Consider the following 20,919-nt stretch of genomic DNA (forward strand, 5'->3'; position numbering starts at 1 on the left):
AGAAGGGCAGATGTCCTGATGTCCTGATAAAAAACAAAGGAGAGTAGGGGCACCTGGGTGGCTCAGTCAGTTAAGTGTCTGACTCTTGATTTTGGCTCAGGGAATGATCTCAGAGTTCGTGGGGTCAAGCTCCACATCAGGCTCAGTGCTAATAGCACAGAGTCCACTTGGGATTCTCTTTTATCCTTTCTCTCTCTGGTCCTCCCCTGCTGTGTGCGTGCTCTCTCTTTGTCAAACAAATAAATAAACATTAAAAAAAAACAAAAACGAAGGAGAGTTAACTCAGGATAGCAATCACTGTTCCTGAATTCTCTGAATCAGTTAAGACTCAACTTCATAAGTTGCGTGCTGTCTCTTTATCAAATCGACAGTTCAAAACTTTTACTTACATATTGAAATGCTCAGCGAAGATCAGGTTGGTGGAAGTACCAGTGATCGTTGTCAGTCCACCGATGGTGGAAGAGTAAGCAATACACAAGCACATTAGTTTACACATCATGTGGTCCTTCTTTGTTCGATACTTGGCTCCTGTGCCTGAATTCTGTTCAACAGAAAATAGTTTACACATCACGTGGTCCTCCTCTATTTGTCTTCTGCGCCACCAACAATTAATCATTTTCAAGTCATCTTTACAAAAGAAAAAAAGGCGGCCTTCTTAACCTTCTTCTCGATCAAACCACTGCCCTACCTCACTTTCATTTTCACAGCCGAACTACTCAAAAGAGCTGTCTACATCCACTGACTGCATTCTTACTCACGCCTATCTGGCTTCCATCTCTTCAGTCCACCCCAAGTGTGCTTGCTGTGATTATCAATAGCCTCCACATTACTAAACTCAACAGATACTTTTCAGTCTCAGTTTTGTAGACCTCTCAACAGGACCTGAAAGAGTTAATCGCTTCTTCCCGCTTGAAAACTCTTCTTAGGGCTTCTGTGGTATCTCACTCTTCTGGGTTTTCTCCTACATCTCTGCTTGTTTCTCTGTCTCCCTTGTCAGTTCATTTTCCCTCATCTTTCCTTAAAACTGGAATTTCTTGAAAACTATGCCATGGGCACCTGTCTCTTTTCACTGCAATGTTTATCCTTAGGACATCTCATATATTTTCACTGGCTTAATGAATATAGATACACCAGACCATCAATTCTGTTCTTCAGCCCAGACTTCTCCTTTTAGACCTACATACCCAATTAACTGTTAAACATAATTTGAATGTCTTAAATAAAACCTCAATCCCAAAATGTTCAAAACCAAACTCACCATTTCCTTCCTCAAATGTAGTTCTTCTTCAGGATCACCTAATTAATCTGGTAGTATCATCATCATTATAATTACAAATACTTATAGTGTGCTTAGTGTACAATAAACACCGTTCTAAGTCAAAATTAAATAAACAACTTAATCCACTTTATTCTTACAACACAATGAGGTTAGCGCTGTTATCCCATTTTACACATGAAGACATGAGATAAAGTTAAGTGGCTTGCCCAAGGTCACATAGTCTGAAAATGGCACACTTGGATTTTAAAGCCGTGTAGTCTTGTTTTACAATTCATAACCTCAGCCACTACACTATATTGCTTGTCCTCCTTGAAAACATTCTCTTCCTCACCCTCCCAAATCATGTCAATTTTATCTACTTAAATATGTCTGGACTCTTTCGTGTTCATCTCCACTACTATCACTTTGGTATAAATCAAATCTGATTTGGGCTACTGTAATAGCCTCCTTATGGGTATTTATCTATCAAGTCTTGCCTATTTGAGACCTGTCCCACACATTTCAGCCTTAAAAAAATATAGATGTATTTTTAAAATATACAAATAGAGGAATCTCCCTATTCCATACAGATAGGTATGCTATCTGTGATATACGCACTGAAAGATCTTTGGGAGAAATCACAGAAAGGAAATATTTTCTATTCACTGAAAACCATCATGGATGTGGGAATGACTTAGCATTGTAGGGTCTGGTGCATTGATTGTAATTTGCCTCTTACCTTCTAATTAACTTAAAAGTTAGCCCTCTGGGTATCTACTCTTCACCTAAAATAATTTGTAAGTGTCTCCTTTTGTCTAATATTTCCTACATTTCCTACATGGAAATGATGTGTATTTTCCATGATAAAAGCTGCCATTGAAAATTTGAAAAATAAATGGTATGTAAATAAAATAGCAAAATATCTTTAAAAATTATTATAGTGGTACAAATGAAATTTAGGGCTTAAAAATGATCTATTTTGCTACAGACAAGACCAAAGAGAAACCAGAAAGTGATATATAATTTGGATACAATTAAACTGATAATGAGAATGGAAACTTAAAGATGTAATGTGTATAATAATTCTCACTGACACATTAAAACTTTCAAAATTATAAAAAACACTTTCAAAACTACAAAGAAAAAACTGGATTTCATATAAAAGCTGAACTGCAAATATATGCATATATAGGTGTTTATATATGTATATAAAGCACAATGACTAAAATGCATTGGCTGATATAAAATTTTAAAAATCAAAATAGGAAAATACTAATATATTCACCATGTTTTATCCTTTATGGACTTCCCATACTTTTCCCTCTGTATAGACCTTTAAAACATACATTAATGCTATTGCACATAAGGTGATATTTATGCAAATATCATGGACAATTTAGAAACATTAAAAATTCAAGTTAAATTTAAATTCTGCAATAAATTGTAACACTAATATATCATAATACATGTTAAGGGTTAAGTGCAGGTGTTGGAAGGTGGGATGGGTGCAACAATTCTGTTATCATCCAGTAAATGTGAACCCCATGCAGTCAGCTCTATTGTTTGATTTTGTTTTTGGTTTTTGTTTGTTTTTTGTTGTTGTTGTTTTTGGCTTAGGTCATGTGATTACTGGGTCGAATTTATTGAGGAGATGATGTTATAGTAACGGGTAAAGACTGGGTTCCAGAGAGACAGTAGTGGAGGTCAGTGGGCAGAAAACTAGAGCTGTTCTTAAAAAAATTCTTTTAAATTTAAATTCAAGGTAGTTAACATACAGTATAGTCTTGGCTTCAGAAGTAGAACCCAGTGATTCATCTCTTCCATATGACGCCTAGTGCTCATAGTGAAAAGTGCCCTCCTAATGCCCATCACCCATTAACCCATCCTCCCACCCACGTCCCCTCCAGCAACCCTCAGTTTGTTCTCCATATTTAAGAGTCTCTTATGGATACATCCCTTAAGAAAGCCTGAGACAAGCCATTAATTGAGCCAACTACTGGTACAGAAACTACAAAAACAATGGAAAGGAGAGTCCTCAGCAGGTTAGTCTTTTGCTGAAGACAGTGGTTTCAACCTGAGACCAAGGGTTGACCAAAGGGCTCAAAAGAGATTTGTAATAAGTCATTTGGACTAGAAAGTCAAGAGCATGTGTTTGCAGATATGAGGACAATAAAATAAGCACTACATTCTTCCATAAGTAGATGAGGAATTTGGTGTGTGTGTCTGTGTGTGTGTGTGTGTGCATGCATGTGTGTGTTTGGTGTACTTTCTCCTAAGAGTTTGGGAGGGAAAAATGATTCCTATGCAAAGAAAAGAAGAGATGCAAAACATCTAGAGGGGTGAAGCTGGAGACAGTCAGGGATAACATGGCCAGAGAAGACTTCCTGTGCTAAGAAGACCAAAGGACATTGCCATGGACATACTGTGAATGGGAAAGTGCTTGCTTTATAATGTTTCATGATGGGGAACTTACATGGATTTAAATATTCAGAATAAAGTAATTTTTATAATAAAAATATATCCACACACACATAATGCCTAGGAATAGCCCAAAATGAAAAATGTCAAAATATTAACAATAGAATTGGGGGTATCTTCTGTCTTCTTGATATTTTTTTTATATCTTCTACAACCATAAAAGAGTTTTCCCAATATATAAAAGAATTGTAGTCTATTAGTGCAGACAAGTATTTAGAGATTACATGGTACATTTTTCAGAAGACCAAAATTCATCTTAAATGTGACATAGCTGGTCACTGTAGGACTGAAACCAGAATCCATGTATCTGAGTTTCCAGTCAATTATTTCTTTTGTACAATTTGACCTTCCAGAACACTTTTTATTTACGTGTTTTTAAATCTACACCTAAGACTTTATACTTAATTACATTTCATATTGCTTTTATCATAGCAATTGTAATCTGTTTTTATTCAATCCCAATTGTTTGTTATTTCACACAAATATGACATCTAAGACCTTGTGAATGTACCTTCTACAAATTCTTCCAAGTGACAGACAAATTTTGTCTAAGACATGACCAAATGTCAATCCCATGACATCATCACATGAGTGGTGCTCAAGGGACATTTCAGAACAGAAATCTTGCAGGTCCAGATATAACTCACTATTGCCACCTGGTGGCTAAGACTGGAATTCCAGGGGCATGTTAAACATTTCCTTCCAATCTTCCTTACTAAAAATGCATACATGAACCAGCATAGGCTAAACCAGTGGTCTTCAATCATGTGCATAATAATTCACTGGGGTGAGAGTGGTAAGAAAACGTTAGGGGTGTCCATTTACATTTAAATAATTATTGATGGCTAATTGTACAAAATCTTAGTTCTAGCTAATCATTTTCTGCTTGCTGAAGATAGCCAGTTTAAAATCTTCTAGCTCTTTTTGGGTATTTATTTGCACTTATCTTAAAAATATCCATAGGATATAATATATTTATTTCGCAGTTGTTGGCATTACAATTAAATTTCTACTATGTTAGACGATGGGAATTTCTCTTTCTTTCATACACTTGACCACTGAACACACTCACACTTTTCACGTCCCCATTATCCTCCCATTATGACTACATGATAATTTAGAGCAGAATTCAATGTTCAGAATGCTGCCTAGAGTAGAGATGTATGAACATCTGAGCAATACGACCTATATTACTTTTCCTGTTTTGTACTTTTTCTACCCCTCCTTGTTTGCTTAATTTTCTAAGTTTTGCTTAGTTTTCTAAATAACCACCACTAAATGGCCCCAACCATTCTGTGGTTGTTTAAATCTTCTCTCAGAACAATCAAACAACATACTTAGCCTACACCAAGTATTCTACCAATTTCACTGTCTTAGAGCACTTCTTTCAGAGGCCTCCCTAACCTTTTCTAAGTCCAGTCATTTTCTTCTCTACATCTGCAAAGATCTACCTAGACTTTAGTCTATCCTCTTGCTTCTATCCATAATTTGACTGGATATTGATTTCAAGATTGAAAATAAATGTTATGCAGAATGTTGAAGGCATTTTTCCCTACTGTTTGAATTTCCAATGTTGCTATAGAGAAGTTTTTAGCCATTCATGTTTTTCATCCTTTTTAATGAATCAGTTTTTCCCTTTTCCTGATAACTTTTAGGATCTTCCCTTTTTTTCATAATATCCTGAAATATCAATAACCTTCTCAATGTGAGTGTGTTTCATCACTTATGTTGGCACCCAGTGGGACTATTAATCATAAAAATTATATTCTTCCACTATGGAAATTTTCTTCAATTTTTGATTAGTCTTCACTCAGTCTTCTCTATTCTTTTTCTGAAATTTCCTATTATTCTCTTCTCTTGTTTCATTCTATTTTTTTCTACTAAATTTTCTATTTATGATGTAATTTCATATTTTTAAATTACATTTTATATATTTTATATTTTATTTATGTTCACATTTTATTTTTTGTCTTCTTGTTCCTCTTTTAAAGAATTCCATTCATGGATAAATTCCTAGAAACATACATTGTACCAATACTGAATCATGATGAAATAGAAAATGTCAACACACTGATTACTAGCAAGGCGATTGAGTCAGTAATCCAAAATCTCTCAACAAAAAAAGTCCAGGACTAGATGGCTTCATTGGTGAAGTCTACCAAACAGTCAAAGAATAAGTAATACCAATCTTACTCAAACTTCCAAAAAATAGAAGAGGAGGGACTCTTCCAAACTCATTTTATGAGGCCAGCATTAATTACCATGATATCAAGACCATTCAAGGACACTACAAAAAAAGATAATTACATGCCACTATCCCTGATGAACATATATGCAAAAATCCTCAACAAAATCATAGCAAGCCAAATTCAATACATTGAATACATTAAAAGGATCATATACCATTATTAAACGAAATTTATTCTAGCGATACAAGGCTGATTCAACATCTGCAGCTTGTCAATGTGATACACCTCATTAACAAAATGAAGGATAAAAATATTATATGGATAGATCCAGTAAAAGTGTTTAACAAAATTCAGCCATCATTTATGATAAAAACTCTCAATAAAGTGAGTACAGAGGAAATGTACCTCAACATAAGAAAGGCCATATATGACAAGCCCACTGCTAATAACATACTCAATGGTGAAAAGCTTAAAGTCTTTCTTTTATGATCAGAAACAAAACAAGGATGCCCACTCACCACATCTATTCTACAGAGTATTGGAAGTCCTAGCTAGAACAAAAAACAAAAAAACAAAATAAAACAACAAGAGCAACAAAACAGGAAAGAAAGAAAGAAAGAAAGAGAATCCAAATTGGAAAGAAAGAAGTAAAACTGTCACTGTTTGTAATGAAATGATATTATATATAGAAAACTCTAAACACTTCATGAAAAAAACTGTTAGAACTAATAAAAAAATTCAGTAACATTGCAGCAAACAAAATCCATATGCAAAATCTGTTGCATTTCTATACACTAAAATGAACTGTCAGGAGAAGCAGAAAACTATTCCATTTATAATTACACAAAATAATAAAATATCTAGAAATAAATTTAACCAAGGATGAAAAAGACCTGTATATTGAAAACTAGAAGACATTAATGAAGAAATTGAAAAAGACACAAATGGAAAGATATTCCATGCTTACAGATTAGAAGAATCAATATTGTTAAAATTGATACTACTCAAAAGCAATCTGTAGTATCCAAACTACCCAAAGCAATCTACAGATTTGATGCAAATTTGATATCAAAATTCTGATGACATTTTTCACAAAAACAGAGCAAACAATCCTAAAATTTGTATGGAACCACAAAACACCCTGAGTAGCCAAAGCAATCTTGAGAAAAAAGAACAAAGCTGGAGGCATCATGCTACCTGATTTCAAACTATATTAAAAATCTATAGTAATTAAAATAGTGTGCTAATTGGCATAAAAACAGACTCATAGATCAATGGAACAGAATAGAAAGCCCCCAAATAAAACCCACATAGATATAGTTAATTAATTTTTGACAAAGGAGCTAATGGGGTAAAGGAGGGCCTCTTCAATAAGTGGTATTAGAAAAAGTGGACAGCCACATGCAAAACAATGAAATTTTGCCACAATCTTAAAGTATACACAAAAATTAGCTCAAAATGGGTTAAAGACTTGAACATAGTCTGAAACCATAAAAGTCCTAAAAGAAAACTTAGATGGTAACCTCTTCGACATAGGTCTTGGTAATGGTTTTTTGAATCTGACACCAAAAGCAAAAGCAACAAAAGCAAAAATAAATAAGTGGGACTCATACTAAAAAGCTGCTGCACAGCAAAGGAAACCATCAACAAAAATGAAAAGACAACCTACTAAATGAGAGAAAATATTTTCAAATCATATTCCTGATAAGGGGCTACTATACAAAATACATAAAGAACTCATACAGCTCAATAGCAAAAACCCCAAACAATTTAATCAAAAAATGTGCAGAAGGTCTGAACACACATTTTCCCAAAGATGACATACAAATGGTCAACAGGCACATGAAAAGATGCTCAACATCCTTAATGATCAGGGAAATATAAATCAAAACCACAATGAGTTATCACCTCATACCTTTCAGCATGACTATTATCAAAAAGACAAGAAATAATAAGTGTTGGTGAGGATGTGGAGAAAAGGGAACCCTTATGCACTGTTGGTTGGAATGTAAACTGGTGCAGCCACAATGGAGAACAGTATGGAAGTTCCTCAAAAAACTAAAAAAGAACTACAATATGATGTAGCAATTCTACTTTGGGGTATTTCTGAAAAGAAAATGGAAAACCTAACTCGAAAAGAAATATGCATACCCATGTTCATTGCTACATTATCTGCAATAGCAATGATATGGAAACAACCTAAGTGTCCATTGATGGATGAATGAATAAAGAAATTGTGGTATATGTACACAGTGCAATATCACTCAGCCATAAAAAAATGAATGAAATCTTGCCGTTTGTGACAACACAGATGGAAATCAAAGGAATTACGTTAAATGAAATAAGTCAGACAGTGAAAGACAAATATTACACAATCTCTACTATATGTGGAATCTTTTAAAAAAGTAAAAGCACAAAGCCACAAAAAAACCACACTCATAGATGCAGAGAACAGATTGGTGGTTGCAAGAGGCAAGGGGGTGAGGGGGTTAGAAATAGGTGAAAGTGTAAATTTATTTAAAAATAAAAACTAAAAAAAGGATGGTGCAAGACAGCATATATTGTATTAAACATACCTATGCTGAAAAAAAAAGAACCCCCTTCATATATTCCATGAATGCAATTCCTTTGTTTACCTCTCTGTTACTATATTAATGATAGTCTCTTTTCTTGTGTTTTCACCTTCTTACACGGTTTCCGTTTCCTGCAGCTTTCTGCTTTCTTTTTGTTTCTTTGGAACTCTCTCTTTCATGCCCAAGATATTCTTCAGATATGTTGGCTCATATTTAAGACAGTGGAAAACTGTTTGGAAGCTCTATACATGTGCTTTGGGATTTGTTATTGATTGTGGGTTTCACTGCAGTATCATCTGACTGGGCCTTTTTTTTTTTTTCCTGAGAAAACCCAATTCTATATATTTTTACCTTTTCTTTGTGTTGATTACATTCCCCAGGGATGGACCCCTGGTCTCCTGTCCGTTGACACCTGGAGGGTATATGTCTGGCTCCCAGGAACAGTTGAGTAGAAGGCAAGTTTCTCACCATTTGACATATAAAATGCCTCCTCCTGCCCCAGTTATCACTGTGAAACCCTCCTGTGACCCGAACAGGTTCCAGCTCTCTTTACCCTCTGCTTTACCAGATCTAAATATTCCACTTCTGTCTGGTGGAGGAGACGCAGTTGCATTTATGCAGAGTTGAGGAAGAAATTTGGGAATTTAATGTTTCATACGCCATTTTTTACTTATCCTTGATTTTCAACATTTTAAAAACTTTGAAGGCTGCTGCTATGTAAATTGGATTGTTTATTGTCTTTCCTCACCATTGATTTAAGATTCCACTTTCGTGACATAACTGAGTCATCCTTTTATTTCCAGCTTCCAAAATGATTTTGCTGTCATCTCTTCTCTTGACATTTATAGAATTGTAACTTATGACTTAAAAGGTCTATTTGTTCTTGTTGTAATGGAGATTTAGGATAGGGTGAAGGTAAAGGGGCTTATTCAATCTGGCATCTTATTGGAAGATGCAATATTTTCTGTTTCACATTAAAAATAAATGAATGAATCTTAACTAATAATTATTGCACAGATTGACCTTGGTGCCTTGATGGTCTATGCATTGGTGGATAATATAGGTAAAAGGTGGGGGGAGAGTAAAAGCTCCATAGTGTGAAGAGGGATTGACAGTGGGGTCCTGTCTCCTTTGTTAGCTCTCAGCATATTGAGTTTACATGTACTTGGTTAAGTGGATAACAGATTATGCTTTGTAGTTTTAATTAAAACAGCCCTCTCATAATACACATAAGGATTTAAATGATTTCTATAGGAAATTACGTACGTAAAGAAAGCCCAGAATAAAGATAATACATAAGTGACCAGAAAGAAAATATGAGAGGAGATCCTTCTACTCCTAATATGAACTCTTCATGAAGATCTGGTAAGGATCAAATCTATAATAACTTGAACAATTCAGAGAAGTTGGTAACAAAATTGAAGTTATCAATAAGACTCCTGGAAATGTGATTTATATCCACTGTAGTTAATAAAGAAGTATTTGCATATTGTGAATTGGAATATTAGATTATATAGTAATAGTATGATGAATAGAAAGATATTTGAAATTAAGCACTTAAGACATGAAGACTCTTTATAAAAATTCTACTTTTCTAGCAATGTCAAAAATCATACTTAAATCCAAGGTTTATTTAATAAAATGCTATTATCCTAAATGTTATATATTTAGAAATTTCCTTTGTAATGCATTCATGAATAGCTGAAAATGAAAATATATGTGTACTGGGAAAAATCTTTTTCTTTCTATAGGAGTGAAAATGACTGACATAATATATAAATAACAGTGGATTTCTCTTCAGTTATATGACAAGTCAGATCTCCTGTTAAATAAAATGTGGTTTAAATATTTAAAAAGCACCTTAAGATGTATTACAAAACTATACAAAAGTAAGGGATTTGCCTTGACCCTAAATAAAGTGAAAATGGGAATCTTAAGTGAGTGACTAGGCAGCTTTTTGATCTGAGGATATCAGTTTATTCTTTTGCAGAGAGAGCTGGGACAGCAGATAACACCTAAGGCCCACCCTCCATGGGGAATCATGGAGGAGAACACTCATAAAACGGGTATTCTTTGTAAAAAGAGACAGCAAGGAAATCTCATCCTGACTTAAGGGGAAAACATAATGTAGCCTAAAAACTCCTTACCATGACCACTTTTAGTCTGAATTGGTGTTACCAGTCTGTTAAAAGAAAAACAATAATATAGAAGTTCTATGCAGCTGCAACCCAGGACTTAAGGAATTCCCACAGAAGTTTCAAGAAAAACTAGTATTTCAAAATTTATTTATTTATTTTTATTTTTTTAATTTGAGAAAGAGAGAGTATGCAAGTGGAGGAGAGGGGCAGAGAGAGAAAGAAAGAGAATCTTAAGCAGGCTCCATGCTCAGCGTGGAGCCTGATGTGGGGCTCGGTCCCATGACCCTAGGACCATGACCTGAGCTGAAATCAAGAGTTGGATGCTCAACTGAATAAGGAACCCAGGTGCCCCTATCATTTCAATATTTAAAAACACAAAACATACACACACACACACACACACACACACACACACACAAGGCAAGAAAAGTGAGGAAACAGCAGAAAACAAAAACAGGCCAAGGAGCGATCTACAGGACCTCAGACACTAGAGCCATTAGACATATAAGTAAATTAATTTATGATTAACAAAATTAGAGCAGAAATGGAAAATATGAGCAAAGATAAAGAGACTATAAAAAAATCACCCAGCAAATCTTAAAAGGAGACAAATAGAATTTATAGAAATTAAAATTTAAGTAACTGAATTTAGGAACACCTGGATGGCTCAGTTGGCTGAGTATCTAGTTCTTGATTTCAGCTCAGGTCATGATCCCAGGGTTGTGGGACCAAGCCTCATGTTGGTCTCCACACTAAGCATGGAACCTGCTTAAGATTCTCTCTCTCTCCCTCTACTCTTCTCCCTTGCTCATGCATACTCTTTCCCTTTCTCTCTCTCCATAAAACAAGTAAAATTAAATAAACAACTGGATTTAAATACTCAGTAAATAGTTAAACAAAAAAGACAGACATAGCTGAAGGGAGAATTAATGAACTGGGAGATAGATCTGAAGTTACTCATAATGTAGTCTAGCAAGACACAGAAGGAAAATAAAGGTGTTAAAAAGCATGGAAGACAGAATAATAAAGTTTAACATATGTTTAACTGGAGACTCAGAGAAAATAATGGCTGAGAATTCTCAAGAATTATTGGAAAAGGGGCACCTGGGTGGTTCAGTCAGTTAAGCGTCGGACTTTGGCTCAGGTAATGATCTCTCAGTTTGTGAGTTCGAGCCCATCATTGGGCTCTGTGTTGACAGCTCAGAGTCTGGAGCCTGCTTTGGATTCTGTGTCTCCCCCTCGCTCTGCCCCTCCCATGCTCATGCTCTGTCTCTCAATAATAAATAAGCATTAAAAAAAAGAATTATTAGAAAAGATTAAACTTACACACATGCACATAGACATGCACATCTTTAAAGTAACCAAAGAGAAAGGATTGTCTGTTAAAGGAATGGCAATTTGAATGACAGCTAGCTTATTTCTAACAGCAAAACAGTCAAAAGACAGTAGGAATACGTGTCAATATGCAATGAAAAAAAATAGTCAATCTAGAAATCTATAATCACAAAAATATATTCCATGAATTGTAAAGACCTTTATATAAAACAAAACTGAGAGTTTACCCTCAAAAGGTACTCTCTGAAGTACATTCAAAAGATATATTCAGGCAGAAAGAGTATGAACCCAGAAAGAATGTTCAAGAAGCAAGAAACAATGGTGAACAAAGATATTAGTAAATATGCATATCATTGTACAAAGCATTGATTTAAAAAATAAAATTATATAGTTTATAGGAGAATGGCAGAGTAGAACTAGAAAATATTAGAAAATGACCACACATAAACAGGAAGAGATGGTATAGTTGAAATGTCCTAAGGTCTTTGTACTGTTCAAGAGGAAGGGAATAATGGATTCTTTTTACATTTTTATAAATCAAGCATACATGACATTATAGTTTGAACTGTGTCCACCTCACATTCATATATTGAAGCCTTAACACCCAATGTGTCTCTTTTGGAGATAGGGAATTTAAGGTGGTAATTAGAGTTAAATGAGACCACAAAGGTAGGGCCCTAATGTGATAAAATTGTTGTCCTTATAATAAGAGGAAGAAAGACCAGACATCTCTCTTTTTCTCTCTGCTTCTTCAAAGAGAGAAGGCTGTGTGAAGACACAGTGAGCAGGCAAGCTGTCTACAAGCCAGGAAGAAAGGCCTTACCAGAACTAACCCTGGTGGCTCCTTGATCTTGGACTTTTATCCTACAGAAATATAAGAAAATAAATTTCTATTGTTTAAACCACCAAGTCTGTCATGTTTTGTTAGACTTAGTTGACCAATACACATGATAAAAATTTTCAGTAAATCTATAATAATAACAGACACAGAGCATAGTGGATAAGTGTGTGTATGTGTGTGTGCGTGTATATGTGCATGCGTGTATATATGCATGCAGGTGTGTGTGTGTATGTGTGTGTGTGTATGTGTATGTGATGAACTAAATAAAGAACAAAGAGAAAATAAATGCAAAAGAATGCAGGGAAGAGATATAAAAAAATATTTGGAAAAAAATAGAAATCTGATATTCAAAATTATTCTAAATTTATAAAGTCACAAAAAATTCAAATGGATAAAACTTGTCAGGCAAAAATCTTCAACCTGGATAAAAATGTAAAAGCCAGCAATATGTTTTTTATAAGAAATACATCTAAAGCATAAGGACATAGAAATACTGAACGTGAAAGGAGAGAAGAAATGCTAGGTAAAGTCTAACCGAAAGAAAGCTGGCACTTAAGGAGACTTCTGGGGAAGACGGTAGAGTCAGAGGATTCTAAGCTCACCTCCTCCCACAGATACAACTAGATAACACGCACATCAGTGTAAATAACCCAGAAAAAGACCTGAAGACTGGCAGAACAGACTCTCCACAGCTAAATGTACAGAAGAGGCCACATCAAAGAGAGTAGGAAATGCAAAGATGAGGTCTGGAACCAAACATACCCACAGGACTCTGTGCAAAGAAGGGATATTGTGGGTCTCAAAAAAGGAAAGGACCAGACCCTCACACCAAACACCCTAGGCATGGGGGACTTGTACAGGGAAGATGAATCCCCATAACATTTGGCTTTGAAAACCAAGAGACTCAACAGTCAGTGGGGCTTAATACCTGCAACTTTAAAAATCAGCAGGGTCAGCTCTGGGAGAGCCAGGAGGGTGGAGTCCCCAACCCCAAAGAGACAGCACAATATTGAGAGACAGCATAGAAGCAGCAGTATGAAACACCTGGGGTATACAGGAAGGAGATTTATTTACTAATCTCAGACCAAATGCTTGAGGTGCAGGGATCTTTGGGAGACTTTAAGAACAAAAGAGCTGGCAGGTGCCATTTCCTTCCCTCACCCTCCAGCCTAGATACCCATGGATACCTGTAGGAACCAGCACAGCACCAACACTTTCTACCTAGCTCCCTCTCTCCAGCCCTTGTGCTTCTGTGGATCCGTCCCCTCCAACCTGGTTGGCCTGGGCAGGAGTTTTCCTAGGAGGTTGCAGGTCCTCTCCCACATCTGACCAGCTGGACTTTGCTGGCACCATGCACCCCACCCCCACCTTCTCCTATGGACCTTATGCCTCCAATATGCCCTTGACTAGAGCCTTTCCAAAATGGTGCCACAAACCTGGCAGTGTAGAAGCAGTACTAATAGGGGCCAGCACCACTCCAAAATGACTCCTACCCAAGGGAAGGGAGAAGATAACCACATACACCAGTCCAACTGTGGCCCCAGCAGTGGGCTACAGCAGACATCAGGGTCTGATACAGGCCCTGCCCATCAACAAAAGTCTTTGAGGGGACAACACAGAGAAAGTACCCTGCAGTTCAGTGGTATTGCATCTCTGGCAAATGCCCTAGACTGGCCCGGTAGCAACGCAAAGACTAAAACCTGCTCACAACAAAGAAGCCATTGCAGATGACTGGACCAAAGACAAACATGCTTTAGCCACAACAGTAGGGTGCACACAACACACACTGGAGACACTCCTGAAATGCCAGGTTCTAGTGGACCAGGAACATTGCACTACAGGGCACTAGAGGACCTCTTCTTCATAAGGCCACTACTTTCAAGAGCAGAAAACAGGGATGAATTTCTTAGCACATAAAAACAAACACAGAGAATTAGACAAAATGATGAGAAGGATGGAAATGTGCCAAATGAAAGAAGAGGAGAAAATCACAGCAACAGAACTAAATGAAATGGAGACAAGCAATATGTCTAATAGAGAATTTAAAGTAAGGATCATAAAGATACTCACTGGACTTGAGAAAAGAGTGGAGAACCTCAGGGAGACCCTCAACAAAGAGATAGACCACACAAAAAAGAACCAATCAGACATGAATAACTCAATAACTGAAATTACAAATACACTTGATGGGATAAATAATAGACTAGAGAAAGCAGAAGAATGGGTCAGTGATATGGAGCACAGATTAATGGAAAACCATCAAGCTGAACAGGAGAGAAAGAAAAAGAATAATAAATGAAATTATGTAAGGGGAACTCAGTGACACCATCAAGTGTAATAACATTTGCATTATAGGGATCCCAGAAAGAGAAGAGAAGAAGTGGCAAAAAAAATTCTTTGAAGAAATAATAGCTGAAAACTTCCCAAATCTGGGGAAAGAAACAGAAATCCAGATCCAGGAAGCACGTGAGTCCCCAACAAAATCAACCCAAGGTGGTCCACAAGACACACAGTAAGGGGCACCTGGGTGGCTCAGACCGTTAAGCATCTGACTTCAGCTCAGGTCATGATCTCATGATTTGTGAGTTTGAGCCCCCAGGCTCTGTTCTGACAGCTCAGAGCCTGGAGCCTGCTTCAGATTCTGTGTCTCCCTCTCTCTCTGCACTCTGTCTCTCTCTCAAAAAGAAATAAAAATAAACATTAAAAAATTTTTTAAAAAGTATCTTAAAAGAAGCAAGAGAAAAGAAAACTGTAACCTACAAGGGAATCCCCATAAGGCTATCAGCTGATTTTTTAGCACAAACTTTGCAGGCCAGAAGGGAGTGGCATGATATATTCAAAGAGCTGAAAGGAAAAAACCCTGCAACCAAGAATACTCATCAAACACGGCTGTCATTCAGAATAGAGAGATAAAGGAGTTTCCCAGACAAACAAGTTAAAGGAATTCATCACCACTAAACCAGCCGTGTGAGAAATGTTAAAGGGCCCTTTGAATGGAAAGGAGAGACCATAAACAGAAGCAAGAAAAGTAGAAAGCACAAAAGCAGTACAATAATGTATACCTATAAAAATAAGTCAAGGAAATCACAAAATAAAAGGATGTAAAGTATGACACTATATACCTAAAACATGGTGAGGGGGGCAAAGGAATAAAGAATGAGCTCAAATGTAAGAGACTATCAACTTAATATAGATTGCTATATGCATACAATTTTGTATATAAGACTAATGGGAACCACAAATAAAAAACTGTTAATGAATATGCAAAAAATAAAGAGAACCCAATCCAAGTACACCACTAAAGAAAGCCAGCAAACTATGTGAGAAAAGAGCAAGAGAAAAAAGAAACAAAGAACTACAAAAACAATCATAAAACAAACAACAAAATGAAATAAGTACATACCTATTAATAATTACATAAGTACATAATTAATAATTATTGATTAATAGTAATTAATAAGTCCATACCTACTTCAAATGTAAACGGACTAATGCCCAAATCAAAAAAAAGCATGACGGAAGCGATAAAAAAGCAAGTCCATCTATATCCTGCCTGCAAGATACATACTTCAGACCTAAAGCAACATGCAGATTGAAGGTGAAGGGATAAAAAAGCATTTATCTTGCAAATGGAAGTGAAAAGAAAGCCACAGTAGCAATATTTATATTAGGAAAAATGGACTTTAAAACAACGACTGTAACAAGAGTCAAAGAAGGACACTATATAATCATAAAGAGAACAATCAAACAAGAAAGTATAACAATTATAAATATGCATTCAAATACATAAAGCAGCTAATAACAAATATAAAGTAACTGATGGTAATACAATAATAGTATGGGTCTTTAACACCCCACTTACATCAATGGATAGATCTTTCATGCAGAAAACCAACAATGAAACAGTGGCTTTGAATGATATATTGGACCAGATGGATCTAACAGATATATTCAGAACATTCCATCCTAAAACAGCAAATACATATTCTTTTCAAGTGCACATGAGAACATTCTCCAGAATAGATCATATATTAGACCACAAAACAAGTATCAACAAATTCAAAAAGATTAAAGTCATAACATGCATCTTTTTTGACCATAACACTATTTTGACCATAACACTTACTATGAAACTGGAAATCAACTACATATACACAAATCTGGAAAAAGCACAAATATATGGAGGTTAAATAACATGCTACGAAATAATGAATGGGCCAACCAAGAAATCAAATCAAAGATAAAAAATACATAGAGACAAATTAAAATGAAAACAATAGTCCAAAACCTTTGGGATGTAGCAAAAGGTGTACTAACAATAAAGTTTATAGCAATACAGGTCTACCTCAAGAAGCAAGAAAATTCTCAAATAAACAACCTAATCTTATACCTAAAAGAGCTAGAAATAGAACAACAAATAAAACCCAAAACCAGTGAAAGGAAGGAAATAACTCAGATTAGAGCAGAAATAAAATAGAAACTAAAAAACCAATAGAACAGATCAATGAAACCAGGAGCTGTTTCTTTGGAAAGATTAACAAAATTCATATAGCTTTAGTCAAACTCATCATCATCATCTTCATCAACAACAAACAACAAAGGAGAGGACACAAACAAATTCAGAAATGAAACAGGAGAAATAACTGACATCACAGAAATACAATTATAAGAGAATATTATGAAAAATTATATGCCAACAAATTGGACAACCTAGAAGAAATGAATAAATTCCTAGAAACATGTAACCTCCCAAAATTGAATCAGAAGGAAATAGAAAATTTGAACAGATCAATTATCACTGATGAAATTGAAGTAGTTATCAAAAAAACTCCCAACAAAGTTTAGGACCCGATGGCTTCACAGGTGAATTCTACCAAACATCTAAATTAGAGTTAATACTCATCCTTCATAAACTAATCCAAAAAAAATAGAAAAGGAAGAAAAGCTTCCAAATTCATTTTATGAGGCCACCATTACCCTGAAATCGAAACCAGATTAAGACACTGCAAAAAAAGAGAATTACAGGCCAATATGTCCAATGAACATAGATGCAAAAATCCTCAATGAAACACTAGCAAACTGAATTCAACAATGCATTAAAAAAATCATTCACCATGATCATGTGGGATTCATCCTGAGATGCAAGTGTGGTTCAACATTTGCAAATAAATCAATGTGATACATCACATCAATAAGAGAAAGAATAAGAACCACATGATCATTTCAATAGATGCAAAAAAAAAAAAGCATTTAACAAAGTAGAACATTCATGACAAAAACTCTCAACAAAGTAGGTTTAGAGGGAACATACCTCAACATAATAAAGGCCACATATGAAAAACCCACAGCTAACATCATACTCAATGGTGAAAAACTGAGAACTTTTCCTTAAGGTCAGGAACAATGCCAGGATGTCCACTCTTACCACTTTTATTCAACATAGTACTGGAAGTCCTAGCTGCAGCAATCTGACAACAAAAAGAAATAAAAGGCATCCAAAAGGTAAGACAAAAGTAAAGCTTTCACTGTTTGCAAATGACATGATATTATATATAGAAGACCCCAAAGACTTGACCAAAAATCTTTGGTAAGTAGAATCGGTAAATGAATTAAGTCAGGTTTCAGGATACAAAATCAATATACAGAAATCCATTGTATTTCTGTACACTAATAATAAAACAGTAGAAGGAGAAATTAAGAAGGCAGTTCCATTTACAACTGCACCAAAAATAATAAAATACTTAGGAATAAACTTAGCCAAAGAGGTGAAAGACCTGTGCTCTGAAACTATAAAACATTGATGAAAGAATTAAAGACAACAGAAACAAATAGAAAGATATTCTCCGCTCATGGATAGAACAAACACTGTTAAAATGTCCTTAATATACAGGTTCCTCAAAAAGTTAAAAATAGATTTACCAAGGGTTCCTGGGTGGCTCAGTCAGTTAAGCGTACAACTTCAGTTCAGGTCATGATCTCACAGTTCATGGGTTCAAGCCCCGCATCAGGCTCTGTGCTGACAGCTTAGAGCCTGGAGCCTGCTTTGGAATCTGTGTCTCCCTCTATCTCTGCCCCTCCCCTGCTCATGTTCTGCCTCTTTCTGTCTCTTAAAAAGGAACGTTAAATTTTTTAATTTAAAAAATAAAAAATAAAAAATAGAATTACGAAATGATCCAATAATTCCACTAGTGGGTATTTACCCTCAAAATACAAAAGCAGTAATTTGAAAAAAAGATATGAACACCTATGTTTATTGCAGCATTATTTATAATAGCCAAATTATGGAAGCAATCAGAGTGTCCATCAATAGATGAATGGATAAATAAAATATTCAGTATAAATAGAATATTACTCAGCCATAAAAAAGAATGAAATCTTGCCATTTGCAACAACGTGGATGGATCTAAAGGGTATAATGCTAAGAGAAGTAAGTCAGTCAGAGGAAGACAAATATACAATTTCACTAATATGTGGAACTTGAACAAAACAAGCAAAGAAAAAAGAGACAAACCAAAAATCAGAGTCTTGACTATAGAGAACAAATTAACAGTCATCATAGGGTCGGTGGGTGGGGGTTGGGTAGAATAGGGGAAGGGGATTAAGAGTACACTTCTCATGATGAGCACCGAGTAATATATAGAGTTGTTGAATCACTATATGTACACTTGACACTAATATAACACTGTATGTTAATTATACTGGAATTAAAATAAATACGAAAAATAAACATGAAGGTTAAAAAAGAAAGAAAGCTGGCATTGCTACATTAGCATACAAATAAACTCTAAGACCCCAAAACATTACTATACACTGAGAGGGGCACTGCAAAGTGGTAAAAGCATTAATTAACCAGGAATATACAAACATTCTAAACTGGTAGGGACACAATAACATAATCCAAATAATCTAAAAATATATATAAACTAAAATTGACAACACTATCAGAAGAAATAGACATATCCATATCCTAGAGGGGGATTTTAATACAACTGTTCCATTAATTGCTGGGTTAAATAGACAAAAAATTGGTTAGGTCACAGAAAATTTGAAAAACAACTAGCAAACTTGATCTAACAGACTTTTGGAAAATATTGCACGCAGTAAGTTGAGAATATACAATTCTTTTAAGTGCAATGAAATATTTATCACAATTGACCATGTGCTAGTTCACAAATCTGCCTCAACAAGTTTAGAAGAACTGATGTCAGACTACAGTAAAATTAAGTTAGAAATTTTTAAAAAGTAGTTACAAAAGCCTCATTTATTTCAAATTTTAAAATACACTTCTAAGCAACTCATGAATGAAAGAATCTAGCATAATAGAAATCAGAAAACTCAAAGAACTGAAAAATATGTGGTATAGATAAATTAATAGAAGAAAATTCATCTCCTTAAATTGTTACTTTGAAAGAAAATAATAGCTCGAATTTCATAATGTAAATATCTACTTTAAAAAGTAAAAGAACAGAATGAATGCAAAAATTAAGCAGACAGAACAAAATAATAGAGGAAACTAATAAATAAATTAGAACACACATAAATACGATTAAAGAGCCAAAGGTCAGTGCTTTGACAAGACTTGTAAGACAAATAAAATAGACACAGGCTTTTAAAAGATTATTTTAGCAAGTTTAAAAGCATAAGTAAAAATATTAGGAATGACAAAAGCTGTAACTAAAAGTACTTTAGAAATTAAATAGGTCTGGGGCGCCTGGGTGGCTCAGTCGGTTGGGCGGCCGACTACAGCTCAGGTCATGATCTCGCTGTCTGTGAGTTCGAGCCCCGCATTGGGCTCTGTGCTGACAGCTCAGAGCCTAGAGCCTGCTTCTGATTCTGTGTCTCCCTCTCTCTCTGCCCCTCCCCTGCTTGCTCTCTCTCTCTCTGTCTCTCTCTCTCAAAAACAACAAACATTAAAAAGAAATTTAAAAAAAAGAAATTAAATAGGTCTTAGTGGATGTTGTAAACAACTATATGCCAGTATATTTGAGATGGAATGCATAAATTCCTAGAAAAATGCAACTAACTCAGGTAGAAATAGAAAATATAAACAATCCTAAAGCCAGGAAAGTAATAGAGCAATTTCTAAGTACATACACCTTCTGTTTTC

The 20,919-nt window shown here is 35.3% G+C and overlaps 1 protein-coding gene across 1 annotated transcript in view; it reads right to left on the reverse strand.

Moving 5' to 3' along the window:
* SLC13A1 (solute carrier family 13 member 1) overlaps positions 1-20,919 on the reverse strand; it is a 97,062-nt gene that overhangs the window by 31,346 nt on the left and 44,797 nt on the right. Inside the window, exon 7 of the mRNA XM_047097494.1 lies at positions 390-541. Within this exon, the coding sequence (XP_046953450.1) occupies positions 390-541 (152 nt within the window). The remainder of the gene's footprint in view (positions 1-389; positions 542-20,919) is intronic.

This window comes from Lynx rufus, unplaced genomic scaffold (genome assembly GCF_022079265.1).
Source record: "Lynx rufus isolate CCGP_SWC_20201006 ecotype Redwood Valley unplaced genomic scaffold, mLynRuf1.p SCAF_4, whole genome shotgun sequence".
NCBI lineage: Eukaryota > Metazoa > Chordata > Mammalia > Carnivora > Felidae > Lynx > Lynx rufus.